Genomic DNA, 13546 nt, shown 5'->3' on the forward strand with positions numbered 1-13546 from the left:
ACATGTAAATGGACCGTAAAATTGTATCAATAAATTCATTATAAGAAATTACAGAAATTATGTGTGTTCCTTTTAGGACATCTGCTTCCAAGAACTTTTAGTCTGCCCGGTTTTAGCGGTGTTGCCACTATAGTTAACTTTTACCTTAGTTAGAGTAATTAAAAAACTAGAATTTTGATACGTTATTCCTTTCTTCTTCCATATTGATATTGACGTTTGTCAAAATTTAATGTCAAAAGATTGAGAGCCGGCACCTAAACCCATTTCAAATGGCGCCTTTAAACGAAGCAAAATTTATACGTGAAACGTAGATATCAGGTAAGTTACAGTAGGTATGTAAAAATAAATAATCAAGACTAATATTTTGTATATAACCTTTGGAAAGTCGATTTGGAATAGTAAAATTTTTATTAAATTTAAAAATAACGTTGCTGCTTCATTTTGTGGATTATAGTTTATACTACAACCAAATTATCCTGAAACTACTCTAATATATTAATATAAAATATTATAAGACATTGTGTTAGTTATAATTTTAAAACACATAATTATTGGAAATGTATTAACAGAAGAAGGTGGTTAAACAGGCAAGACGAGATGGAAGAAGAAATGGTATCCAATAATAGAACACAAAATGATTTTCTTGAAACTGAAACTAAAAAAATTAATCAAGTCTTAGCCGATGCCGATTCGAACAGTACTTTGGACAAGGTAAGTTTATAACACAATATTGAACATTTATACGACTTTCATTATTTTTATATTTACAACTGGCAACACTGGTTGGAATTTACATTACACATATAGTTCGTTCCAAGTTATTTCGTGGACTTCAATATGTACATAGCTGTAATAATTCATCAATAGGTAGATGATAAGTTAAACAAGAAATATTATAGTTAATGTCTGTTATTTTTTTGGTTATTAATCTAAAAAAAGAAGACCGTGATGCTGAAATAATTATCAAAAAATATCTTTGTAAACAATACAGGATCATTTTTTTTACAATTACAATGTATGTAATATATCTGTATAATTTTAAATAAGACGAAATAAATTTTGTACTAATTATGGTTACTGTATATTATTTGCAATTTACAATTTTCGGAAATTATTATCGGTCTTGGAACGAGCTATACGTATATTATTTTCCTACCGACAATGACTTAAAAAAGCACAGAAGACCAATTTACGTTGGACCGTCTTCTACTAACAACTTAAAAACATTCGTAACAAGCAATAGTGCAGTCAAATTAAGTTTCAACTTAAACTTATCAAATTTTATTTTATTGATTCGTCGTTTGGTGAAGTAGTCATACGAACTTTATTTGGGTAGATTGAATATTTAGACTCAACAGCAAATTTTTAAAAGTTTGTTATATTTTATTATATATTTATTTTATCTTCATGTTTTACCCATTACCTAGTCTAAATTTCACTGGATTATTAAAGTTTCGATGTTTTGAGTTCTATGAAATTGATGCACTTATAACAGCAACGTTGCCAAGCTTTGATATTAGTATGGAAACATTGCTATTTAATATAACAAAAATACTTAGTCGTTAATTTTAATTATAAAATTTTTTTACACTAATCATGTGTCTTTTATGGATTTATTTCATCGAATTTCAGGTTGCATACGTTATTGACGAATGCAACAATTTTTATGATGTACGTAAAATACAGATTGTAGACAAATTCTGGATAAAGAGGAAACTGAATTTTTTTTCTATTCTTCATTAGATAGCCCATGATATGCGGTATGTGCTCGATGGCGTTAAAAAAAATCTTACACAAGATTCCTATTCAGATGTGATTCCCGCTTTAGAAAACATGATAAAAGAACATATGGTGAGATACGAAGAAAGTTCAGAATTTTTAAAATTCGAAAATGACGGTGTTCAGATGTATGTTCAAGCAAATGAAGAATCGCAAGATGTAGTAACCATTCCTCAAGATGAACAAAAAGCGAGAAAAAAAACCGACAATATTAATAAAAAATCCAATCAAACTAATAACAAATCTGAAAGCAAAAACATAATAAGCAACACAAATAAAAATACCAATGCGAAAAGTTGCAATAAATTGAGCACGAAAAATTCTAAAAAAATTATCATGGAATCTAAAACCAATAAACCCAATCCAATAATGAGAAATAACAACAAATCTAACAATTTAAACCAAATTAAAACACCAATTAACAAATGCAAAGAAACTAAAACAACCGTCAGCGATAACAGTAGATGTTCAACACCAACTAGCAATGGAGGAACTAAAAACACGTAAGAAAGTTTCAAATTTTTGTATCCACAGCTAATAAAATAAAGGCTAGGGTGATCTACTACCATAACATATTACAGCCCACATGATCCTCATTTGCTTTTTTCCTACTACTCATCTTTGTACCTCCAACTTCTGGATTTTGTTAAAAAAAATTAACAGTTAATAAATAATAATGACTATTACTCAATAATTTGAACTTTTATATTTTTTTCTGGATTACCTCGACTTTGAAATTTTATACGTATGTTAAAATTTATCACATGCATTCAGCACCTGCTTATCGCGTGCTCATTCTACACAGCTTATGAAAACATATTTCGATAGCACAAAATTTACCTAAAAATATACAATTGTTATTAAATGTGTTGATAGTTGCGAAACCCGTCGAAATGTTTCAAGTTCTACAAGAGGAAATAAAAATATCACGCAATCTCCATTGATTAATTGTCCTGGTAAAAGTAATTCTTCCTTGGCAGCTATAAAACCGGGATCTCTGATCAGAAATTACTCCAACGGATTCAAAGAGAGTTTGTTTATACCCAAATCAACAAATATCCAACGGTTAGCAATAATCAAACATCAGTCGAAATTGATTCTGATTATTCTGAAATTTTAGCAAAAGGTTGGTATGTAACATCAACAGAAACGTATATAATCCTTTAGCACAATATAAAGAAGAAGTAGATGCAGCTATTAAAGACAGGAAAACCTTTATTGTTAAAGGTGAGTTTAAAATTATTTGTGAACAATGAATTCTATAAAGATCAGTCCAATTTACTTTATCCCTTCCCGTATGCTATTGTTAGCACTCTATGTCAAGTAAAATTCTTATTTTAACCTGTATGAGAAATAGGAACAAAGACTTATGAAGTAATTAGAGAGAGATGCTACATTAGGATGACGCAGAAAGTTAGTACAGGTCAGACTCTAGGATCAAAACAAAACAATTTTAATAAGAAGTATTGAAATTGAGATCAATATTTTATTAAACAATCGCGTTTAAAATGAGTATTAATAATTTCGAATACACTTATAATAAGCCGAAAACATGTAGATTCAAAATAACTTGATCCTATTAATGGTCAGTAATCACGAGTCCTCAAGATAGTTTATTTCGAATGAAATTTTTTCAACTTTAAACAAACATTGTTATCTATGAACAATTAATCCTATAAATATCAGTTTAATTTACCCCTTCCTCTGCGCTTTTTGTTATTGTTAGCAGTCTGCGTCAAGTAAAATTCTTATTTCAACCTGTATGAGAAGTAGGAACGAAAACTGATAGAATATAATTAGAGGGAGAGATGCTACGTATGACTTAGAAAGTTAGTACAGGTCAGGCTCTAGGATCCATACAAAGCAATTTCAATAAGATTTATTGGCATTGAACTCAATATTTTATTTAACAATTGCGTTTAAAATGAATATTAATAATTTCGAATACACAAAAACATGTAAATTCGAAATAACTTGATCCTATTAATATTTAGTAATCACAAGCCTTCAAGAGTTTATTTCGAATGAAATTTTTTTAACTTTATTATTATCTGTAAACAATTAATTCTATAAATATCAGTCCAATTTACTTTAACCCTTCCCGTACGATTTTGTTATTAGCACTCTGTGTCAAGTAAAATTCTTATTTCAACTTTTATGAGAAATAGGAACGAAAACTGATGAATTGGAGAGAGAAAGAGAGAGAGATGTTACATTAGTATGGTGTAGAAAGTTAGTACAGGTCAGGCTCTAGGATCAAAACAAAACAATTTTAATAAGAAGTATTGAAATTGAAATCAATAACAAGGGGACGAAAAGCAATAGTTAACTGGATGTTTTTTATGTTTATATTCTTCAGGTTTGTTCAATGCAATTAGAAGGGCACTCATTCGAAGAGGTTGGATAGAAAAAATAGGAACATCCTACAGAGATTTGGGCACTGATGAAATGAGAACTTTGGCGCATAAGCCAATAGTGGAGCTTTTAGATCTAATTCGTCAAAGACACGAATCGGCAGAATTGTGTAAAAGGTTGATACGATCGAGATTGTTGATAAATCATCAGGTATTTATCAATTATTACGTTTTTTTAAGTGTATAACCCTTTTTTGAATATTAGGTTGATTTATATTGGGGATACAATCGCGATGGATTTAAAGTGTGTTTAAATAAAAATAAATTGACTCTTATCAACAAAATTCGATGGATTTCTTCTTCTTACACTAGCAAACAAGGCAAGTTCAACAACTACCACTGCATTTTTAATAAAATTCATCTTTGGCGATCCTCGTATTATATATTTTTCTTTCAGCTTTGAGCGCCGCTTCTAAGAAAGCCGTCTGGTATCACATACCAGGCGTGGCGAATTTGAATCATCCACGGAGTTACAGACTCGTTCAAGAAGGCGACGCCGAAGAGTTTATTAAAGATTTTAATCTAACCGCGGCTATGTCTTTATTGAAATGGATCAAAACGGCAAACGATACCAAACAATGCCGCATAATGAGCACGTCCGGTAAAATACCACTAACATATTTTGATTTTGCCATCAACGAATGTTATAAATTCATCAAAAAAGCAGTGCACCAAGGTAATTTGTTTATTTAAATAGCAATAGAATCTACGTGTTCTTAATTATCTCAATTTTTATACTAATAGCTAGGTCTGGCAACGTCGTTGTCATATAGAAGATTTTTTCACCGTCTATCACTTGCGCATGACAAGAACATCCAAAATTAGAAAGTGAAAATTGGCAACATTGGTACAATTGATGCTCGATTAACAGAAATGTAATAGTTCAGTTAAATTTTACATACGTTAGGTGGAAAATTTATTTGATATAAATATATATTGAATAAATTGATATCTTTTAGTAAGTAAATAAATAAATAAATACCTAATAAAATTAAATAAGCCATAATAAAATTATTACGATTGTTGAACAAATAAATTATTTTTTCATTTTAAACATATGTAAAAACCTAACCTAATTTGACTGTACTACGACTTTGTATAACACTTGTTAGAATCGGATGCGGATGTTTTTAAAAAGCCTAGCAGAAGATGGTCGACGCGCCGAGTCATAGCCGTTGAGAAAATTGAGTAAAAGCAATATTTGTTCATTGTACATCTGATTAAGTAAGATTAAATTAACGTATGAACAAAAGCAGATACTACAATTTTGTTTATGCGGAAAAATAATTATCGATAAATGCGCATTGAAGTTGATTTTCAACAAAAATAATTTCTGGCGGCAACATTGCACTGTCAAGTGTCAGTTTTTGAAGAGTAGCAGTTGTTGGATAAGAATATTGTTATTTTTTTTGGAAAAAAATTTGAAATTATTTCAGAATTTATTAATTATATATTAGTTTTACCTAGTAGCCTATATATGTATAGGCAAAACTACTTGATCCCAATATAAATAAGCACACGTTAATCCTATCGCGTATACGAATAACTAGTTTGGCCTAGGCAAAACTAGTTTATCCAGAAAACGGGTTTGGCCGGTAAAATTACATTATCGAAGATAGTATGTATGAGATATTGTTGAAAGATAAAATTGATTTCAGACATTGATCATGAAATAATGGAAGCACCATCACAAGATTGGAATGAATTTTTGGATTATTTTTATAAAATAGTTCATGTTGGAAATCATTTTAAGCAAGAAAATGATGTGACAGGTAAGCTGAATAAATCCTAATGGGTTTTATAGGTGTAGCTATGTTCAAATATCACAAAATAGAGAATATAATGATATCCTTGTTTTAAAATTTACTTAAAAATAATCATATAACTAAAATTCTGTATTTTGTGATAAAATTTCCTAGTAAATATAATTTTAAATATTTTGATTATTTATAATTAGTAAGGGAAGGAGAAGTATTTTGAGATGCTGTAAAGAGATAAGCGGTAAAATAAATGTGGTCAATCTTAACAAAAACATCGCGACAATATTTGTGACAAAATATGAGAAATTTTTGAAACTATTTGATATCAGACACAATTTTTATCACAAATTAATTTAGATTCGGTAATTTTCTAGTTTCTTTTTCTATTTTCCTCGCATTCTGAACAATTTGACCATATATGATTATTATATTGACCAAATTCAAACAAAGCTACAGTGAAGGTTAACGACCACCGCACTGGGTCTTTATTACCACTGATCATGTAATGTGGGGCAAAAATAATATTCTAATCACCACATACAGAAGAAGTTGCACTTTAAGCTGGTTCTTACGAGGTTTGTTGAAAAAATATATTTTCTTATTAACAGCAAGTAAAGAATGAATTAAGTGCCAAAAACGGTCTACAACTGGTATCAGCAGTATAAAAACGAATCAATTAAGAACTAAAAACTGTAGGAAAGTTCTTCTATACCAAAAACAAATGAAAATGTGGGAAAAATTAATAAATTTGTTCGTTAATTGACTCTTCGAGAGCTGAATGAGGGCTAATGACTGTTCTTATTTATAGTTGTTTTTCTTTTGATTTGAATAACATAATCCATCGTATTTTTAATCGTACATACTATTTTTCACATAGTTTGTTATTTATAAATACAACTCTTGAACTGATTGTAATGTTTTCTAAAATTTGTTTGAATAATTCAGCATCGGCCATACTCTGTCATTCTTGTCAATCGCCGCTGCTAACTTCATAATCTTATTTGCAGTGGCTACTATTCCAATCATCAGGAAAGATTGGAAAGGACAAATTTTTAGCGTTTTAATAAAAACAAAATACCAATTACTAAAGTAATTAGATGCAAAACAAATTGATATATTTAACGAAATTAAATTCTGTTTTCACTTCACCTTGCTGCAAAACATTTTCTATTTCATTCGAAACTGTTTTGGGAAACGAAATCAATCTCAGAGGCTATTCGTGTCACGCCCGATCACAGTTAAAACTGTACAACATGATTATGTATATACGAGGGCGCTTCCAGAATAATTTTTAGAAAATGTAACGAATACGTCCTCATATGCTGTTGTGTTGTTTATTTTATATTAAATATGCGTTATATGTTTGAAGAAGATTAAAATAGAAGCAATTTCAACCATATCATTTGAAAACTGATAGGAATGATCGAATAAATATACTAGAAGTATGTAAGCTAATTCTGTCCCTTAAAATAAATTGTTTTTTTAATTAACGAACCACCATTTTCTCCAAAAATGTTATTGCTGAATCTTTGTCAATGATAGAATACCGAATTATTATATAATCGAGTTAATATTGACCACACTACTGCTCATCTCGCCTATTAGTCTAAACCGTTAAAATATCAAACTCGCTTAGAGTTAGATCTAGTAAGAAGGGCGTCTTTCGTTTTGGAGAAGCTGAAAGATCATTGGCCCTACCTAGAAATGGATGGTTTAATGAACATTTGGATCCTAAAACCGACGAACAGTTGCAGAGGACTTGGTATCCACATGTGCAGGACAATCAATTATGTCCTGGAAACCATAAAAGCGAATCCACAAAGGAGATACATTATTCAGAAGTACGTTGGTGAGTATAATTTAACTATTTGTAGTGTACATTTTTTTAGACATTGAGGTATATTTCATAATTCGAATTTATATTGTTAACGGTGAGAGAAAAATTGTTTGTTAAAGTAAAAGTGGATAATTAAGATCTTCAAAGGTGTATGTATGAAGGTGTAGTTGAAGTGGTATGTGAAATGGTTACATTGGTGATGGTACATGAGTAGATCTTTCGTAAATTACATTAAATATTTATATTGTATATTTGATACTGCAAAAATCAGAATACTCTTATAAGAAAAAATCAAATTATCAAGCGAATTAGTGACGAATGATGTGCTAGAAACTCTTATAGACCTTCATTTTGGCATTATCAAATCTTTCTCATTGAATCTGCATCTTATCAAGATGAATGGTGACCAAATCGTTTTTCTCAACATATTCCTTATTCCACAACTGGTATCAGCAATATAAAAACGAATCAGTTAAGAACTAAAAACTGTCGGAAAGTTCTTCTATACTAAAAACAAATGAAAATGTGGGAAAAATTAATAAATTTGTTCGTTAATTGACTCTTCGAGAGCTGAATGAGCGCTAATGACTGTTTTAATTCATAGTTGTTTTTCTTTTGATTTGAATAACATAATCCATCGTATTTTTAATTGTACCTGCTATTTTTCACATAGTTTCTTATTAATAAATACAACTCTTCAACTGATTGTAATGTTTTCTAAAATTTGTTTGAATAATTCAGCATCGGCCATACTCTGTCATTCTTGTCAATCGCCGTTGCTAACTTCATAATCTTATTAGCAGTGGCTACAATTCCAATCATCAGGAAAGATTGGAAAGGACAGTAAAGACTATTATCAATACTGAGTTCGCATTAAAAAGACGTGTACGAGGGAAGCTACTACTGACTTTACCATCATAAAGTTTGACATTTTTAATGGTGAACGTACTCATCTCTTGGTGCGATGATTGGTGCCGATCAAGTCACTTCACTTTTGGTGATGAAACACCATATTGAGTCAACGTTTTTAAACAGTCAAAACATCGAATTGATGGGTCATCCGCCGTACAGTCCTTGTTTGTTACCCAATGATTTCTTCTTATTTCTGCAGATCAAAAATAAATTGCGAGGTTAACGTTTTTCTACACCTGATAAGTTCAAATCAGATGTTCTGGAGGCACCTCAATCGGAACGGACAATTGAGTCAAATGCATACAAAAATATATCGATCTTAATGGAGAATATTTTGAAAAACAAGAAAGCCACTAAAGACATTTACATGTACTGCTACTCTTCCTATTCTTTTCGAAAGTGTTTTAACTCAAAGATTGTCAAATTAAAGATTTATACGAATTTTCGTGTTGGTATCTTTCATTCCGAGGTTGATTCTTATTTGACTGGACTAAATTGTACTGACTTAGATTGAAAAAATGTCGGAGCGGTACCAGGGTCGAGTACGTGAGCTGATCATTCGAAATTGCTGAGTATGTTGAGGGTAAACAAAGGGATTGATATAAAATCATTTATAAAAGATGGTAGAGATTTAGGTTATCAAAGCACCCGTTAAACAGTGTTGGTAAATCCATAAAATAATGTTTTCATATTTCAGAACGACCACTGTTGATTTACTGTACAAAATTCGACATAAGGCAATGGTTTTTAATTAGCAGTTGTTGTCCCCTTACTATATGGATTTACAGGTATTCATTCATCCTAAACAGTTATTATATTTTATATATATAGGGTGACCAAAAACGTATGTAATAAATTGACCTAGAAATGTTGAATAACGAATTCGAATATGATGAAAATCAACACGTTTTTAGTTACGAAAATTTTATTTGTAATAATTAACAACGCGTGAACAAACAAAAATAAGAAACATTTTTCAGGCAATGTTATTTGAGATTCAGTTCGCAAACGTATACTTTGAGAAAACTGCACGAATCGATACACCTGACGAACAATTCGGTGCAATCTAAATACCAGAATCATACGAAAGATTTCAATTTGCCGAGTTTCAATATGTGGGATTCGTCTCAATTCATGAATTATTTATCAGGTATTTAATGTTTGTTTTCGTCAAAATTCCATCATTCAATAATATTCGGTTAGACAGGGGCGGCTTCGCCGTTTGTTCTGCAGCTAAACTTTGTCCTATTTCAGATATAGGTTATCCGAAAGTATATAAAGAAATAATTTATCCCGGTATGAAAGAATGTATAACGGCGGCTGTTTTAACGCATTACGAAAATATGGAGGCTAGAAGTAATACTTTCGAATTATACGGGGCCGATTTTATACTTACCGAAGATTTCAAACCTTGGTTGTTGGAAATAAACTCAAATCCGGCCTTGTACGCTTCCACGCCAATCACCGCCAGATTGTGTCCGAGGGTTTTGGAAGATGTTATAAAAGGTACGTTATCATTTTTGATAGCTTTCCAACATATAGGTCCGAGGTTCGAATCTCGAAGTAGTCAAAAGAATTTTTTAATTTATTTTAATAAGTGACGTTTGCAACAACATCTTCAAGATAGATGACCCACATTGCGGATCAAGTTGTATATAGAAGGTTGACATAAATGATGGACGACACACAAAATGGTTGACGCACATGACAGATGAAACACATGAGATCATATATAGATGAGATAATTATTACACAATGCCTGGTGACAGATGACACCATAGAACATATGACAGTTGGGATCAAAGAGCATGCAACATATAAGTACATACACAAGATGGAGTCGATTGTTGAGAAGCGCCGGTTAAAGAAGAAGAAGAAGGAGGAGTATGGGAAAAAAGTTGCAAAAGTGTATAACTGTATATGATAAATAATATTTCAAAAACCTTCCAGTACGGCGCTGGTAGCAAATGTAGATGAATTGAAGTATGTCTAGTTAAAATATTTTAATATAGTTTTTGATTCAAACAGTTCATTATTTAAAATGCCAACGACGATAAAATAATGTATTAAATATAACCTAAAAGAAATTTTCCCTAATACTAATTTGCCGCCATCTCATTCAGTATATTTCGACGGAGTTTTTTCATATATACAGAGGTATTCCATTTTTGAGTTACTCTGTATTTCAAGGTCATCATTCAAAAATAACATAAATTTCAGTTGTTGTGGATCACGGAAGGAATAAGAACGCTAGTACTGGCGGATTTGAGCTTTTATATAAAGGAATAGACACAAAATGTCAACAACAACAATTCTCAGTTGACGGTAAAAATATCAAAATACAAAAATGTAATGAAGATGATCAAATCAAATGTATAGAAAGTAATATTGTGAAAAAAGTATTGTCTTGGAACGATACCGAAACATGTTCACAATTAGGTTCGGGTAAGTATGTCTTAATTTACTTTAAAAACTATTTTTTGTATGAACAGAATTTAGATATTTATTTTATTTTCAAACGACGTTTTTTTACATAATACTATAATCACTAATAATATATCGAAATCGGTGAGTTTCGTGTCCTATTTCCGGTCACTTCGGACTCTAACGGTTGATTCTCCAACTGTCTAATGCCAGTGGAACTGTGATAGTCCAGGCAAAGTTACACTTGTTAGATTGAGAATTGGTGTAGGAGAGACTAAGACCTAATAAAACAAGAGACCAAATTGTTTACATTTCTACAATGAGTCTGTATTCATCCTTCCACTTTCTATGCTATAACAATTGTAGCTACAGTGTAGCAAAATTTCATTCTATGAATTATTCGTGTCAGATCTCTATATTAAAATGAAACATGACAACACCGTTTAAAATTTTACGCTAGATGGTGGAAGAGTTTATTTTTTGCGGCGTTGCCTTCCATAAACTGCGCATTTATAATTATTTTTCTTAAAAAAAACTTCAAATTAAAACAATTATGTTCGTGGTTGTGTAATTTGTGGATCATTTATTTCGAGATTTAACTATTCTCGGGTAAGTGTGGTTATGTTTTATGCCACGAAAATAAAATTGTTTATCGCCAGTGGCGGATCATTTTCTTTGTTACTATTATTGAAATATTTTGTTGTCTTACGTTTCTAGTTAACTATTAGTACTAGTTTCTTGAATATTTTTGTTTACCATAAGAAATAATATATAGAGTGTATATTTACTATGATTTTCAATCGAGCAATTTTTCTTGTGCTTTTTTTAAATAAATCTCGTTTAATACTTTGTTTTTCCTTTTTAAATTAGCGTCACGGCCGTTATATTGTTATAGTTCACTTTCCAAACAAAGTTTGTGAGGTTAGGTAGTATGAGTTCTTTAAAAGTGTATATTATATTTTAGTTTTGTAAAATAGATGTGAATAGATTTTAGAGAAAAAGATATCACGAAATTGCATTTTTGCTACAATTACCCTTCTGTAAAATTTTTTCTTTTCACTAATTTCAAGAGATTATTATCATTTTTTTATGTAGCAAGTCAAAATTATTTTGAAAATGTTTAATTACTTGAAGAATATGATAAAGTAGTAAAACAATTTAACTAATTAATTAAATTACTTACTTGTGTGTAAAAAATTCACTTATACCTTCCATATGATGAAAGTTCAGCTACTCTCACTAAATAATTAACTGACTATAAAACTAAATAACAATTTGACTGTACTATAAATTGAATTGACGCTTGTCCAATATAGCTTCACTCTACGCATGTACAAATCGGAACCGGACGTTTTTAAAATGCTTAGTAGAAGAGGGTTTGAACGTGAATTTGTACTCCTATATGACTCCTAGACGATAAAATATTCAAATAACTTTTTTTTGTGAGTTGACTCAGTGATTTCGTTGAGTTTTACGTGAATGGTTTTAATAAAATTTTACACGATTTAATTTAACAAAATTATTCACATAAAAATTATTACAACTAGAACTAACTGTTGAATGTTTATAAAAATTACTTATCGATATAATATTAACAAAACAATAATACCCAATAGAAAAAACAAACTTATATTATTACAAAATTCTTATATTAATAATAGATACGTTTTTTTACAATACAATATTTAACAAGATCATGCAGGGTCGGTAACTAACGTTGTATTTTGTGTAAATCTCTGCTTGGCTTTACCCATACTTTGTCTATTACGCATGCGTCTTACTATTACTCGTATTATTATAATCGAAGTACTACCTCTATTATTATGTATTTATTTGTTTATAATAATTATGCTTGACATCATTTGTATTAGTATTTACTGAGATTTTATTAAAAAACAATTATAATTGTCATGATAACGATTGTTTGCGTCACTTCTACTAGATTCAGAGTCCCACTTTGAAATGAATTTAGTTTCAAATCATCTAATAATATTAACTTAGGTATGAAAAAGACTTTGGAAGGTTTACTTGATCTCATTCAAAAAGAAAAACAGCGACGGGAAGAGAAACTTTTAAATCGCAGCGTCAATGCAGTGAAACTCGACAGCGAAATTCAGACGTACGAAATAGTTGATACCAAATCAATGACTTCAGCACCGGAAATGTCGGAAGTGGCGATTCAATCATAAAACAGTATTTATAAAATAAAGGACTGTTTGAAATAAATTCGTTTTTTATTTATCAAAAGTTTAATTTATTTGTTGATACGTATACGTGGCGTCGGATGTATAATAAATTAGTTCATTCACGTGGAAGTATACAGTGTGGTATTTAGGGGTACGTTCCGTCTGTTAATTTGTTCATTTTATAAACGTGGGTGTTGCAGGTGAAAGTTTTAGGTGGAACGCACATTTTGAGCT

At 30.5% G+C, this 13546-nt stretch overlaps 1 protein-coding gene across 1 annotated transcript; it reads left to right on the forward strand.

Annotated features, from left to right (window-relative positions):
- The first annotated feature begins 220 nt into the window (after window positions 1-220).
- On the forward strand, window positions 221-13352 carry LOC130901179 (tubulin glycylase 3A-like). The gene is made up of 15 exons (XM_057812347.1): window positions 221-318; window positions 570-711; window positions 1744-2282; window positions 2656-2844; window positions 2900-3006; window positions 4139-4344; window positions 4399-4513; window positions 4591-4869; window positions 5852-5965; window positions 7590-7802; window positions 9400-9490; window positions 9683-9852; window positions 9957-10208; window positions 10923-11147; window positions 13128-13352. Exons 2-15 carry the CDS (start codon window positions 598-600, stop codon window positions 13313-13315), a joined length of 2802 nt encoding a protein of 933 aa, XP_057668330.1. The 5' UTR covers window positions 221-318; window positions 570-597; the 3' UTR covers window positions 13316-13352.
- The last annotated feature ends 194 nt before the right edge of the window (window positions 13353-13546 follow it).

Source organism: Diorhabda carinulata, chromosome X (genome assembly GCF_026250575.1).
Source record: "Diorhabda carinulata isolate Delta chromosome X, icDioCari1.1, whole genome shotgun sequence".
Lineage (NCBI taxonomy): Eukaryota > Metazoa > Arthropoda > Insecta > Coleoptera > Chrysomelidae > Diorhabda > Diorhabda carinulata.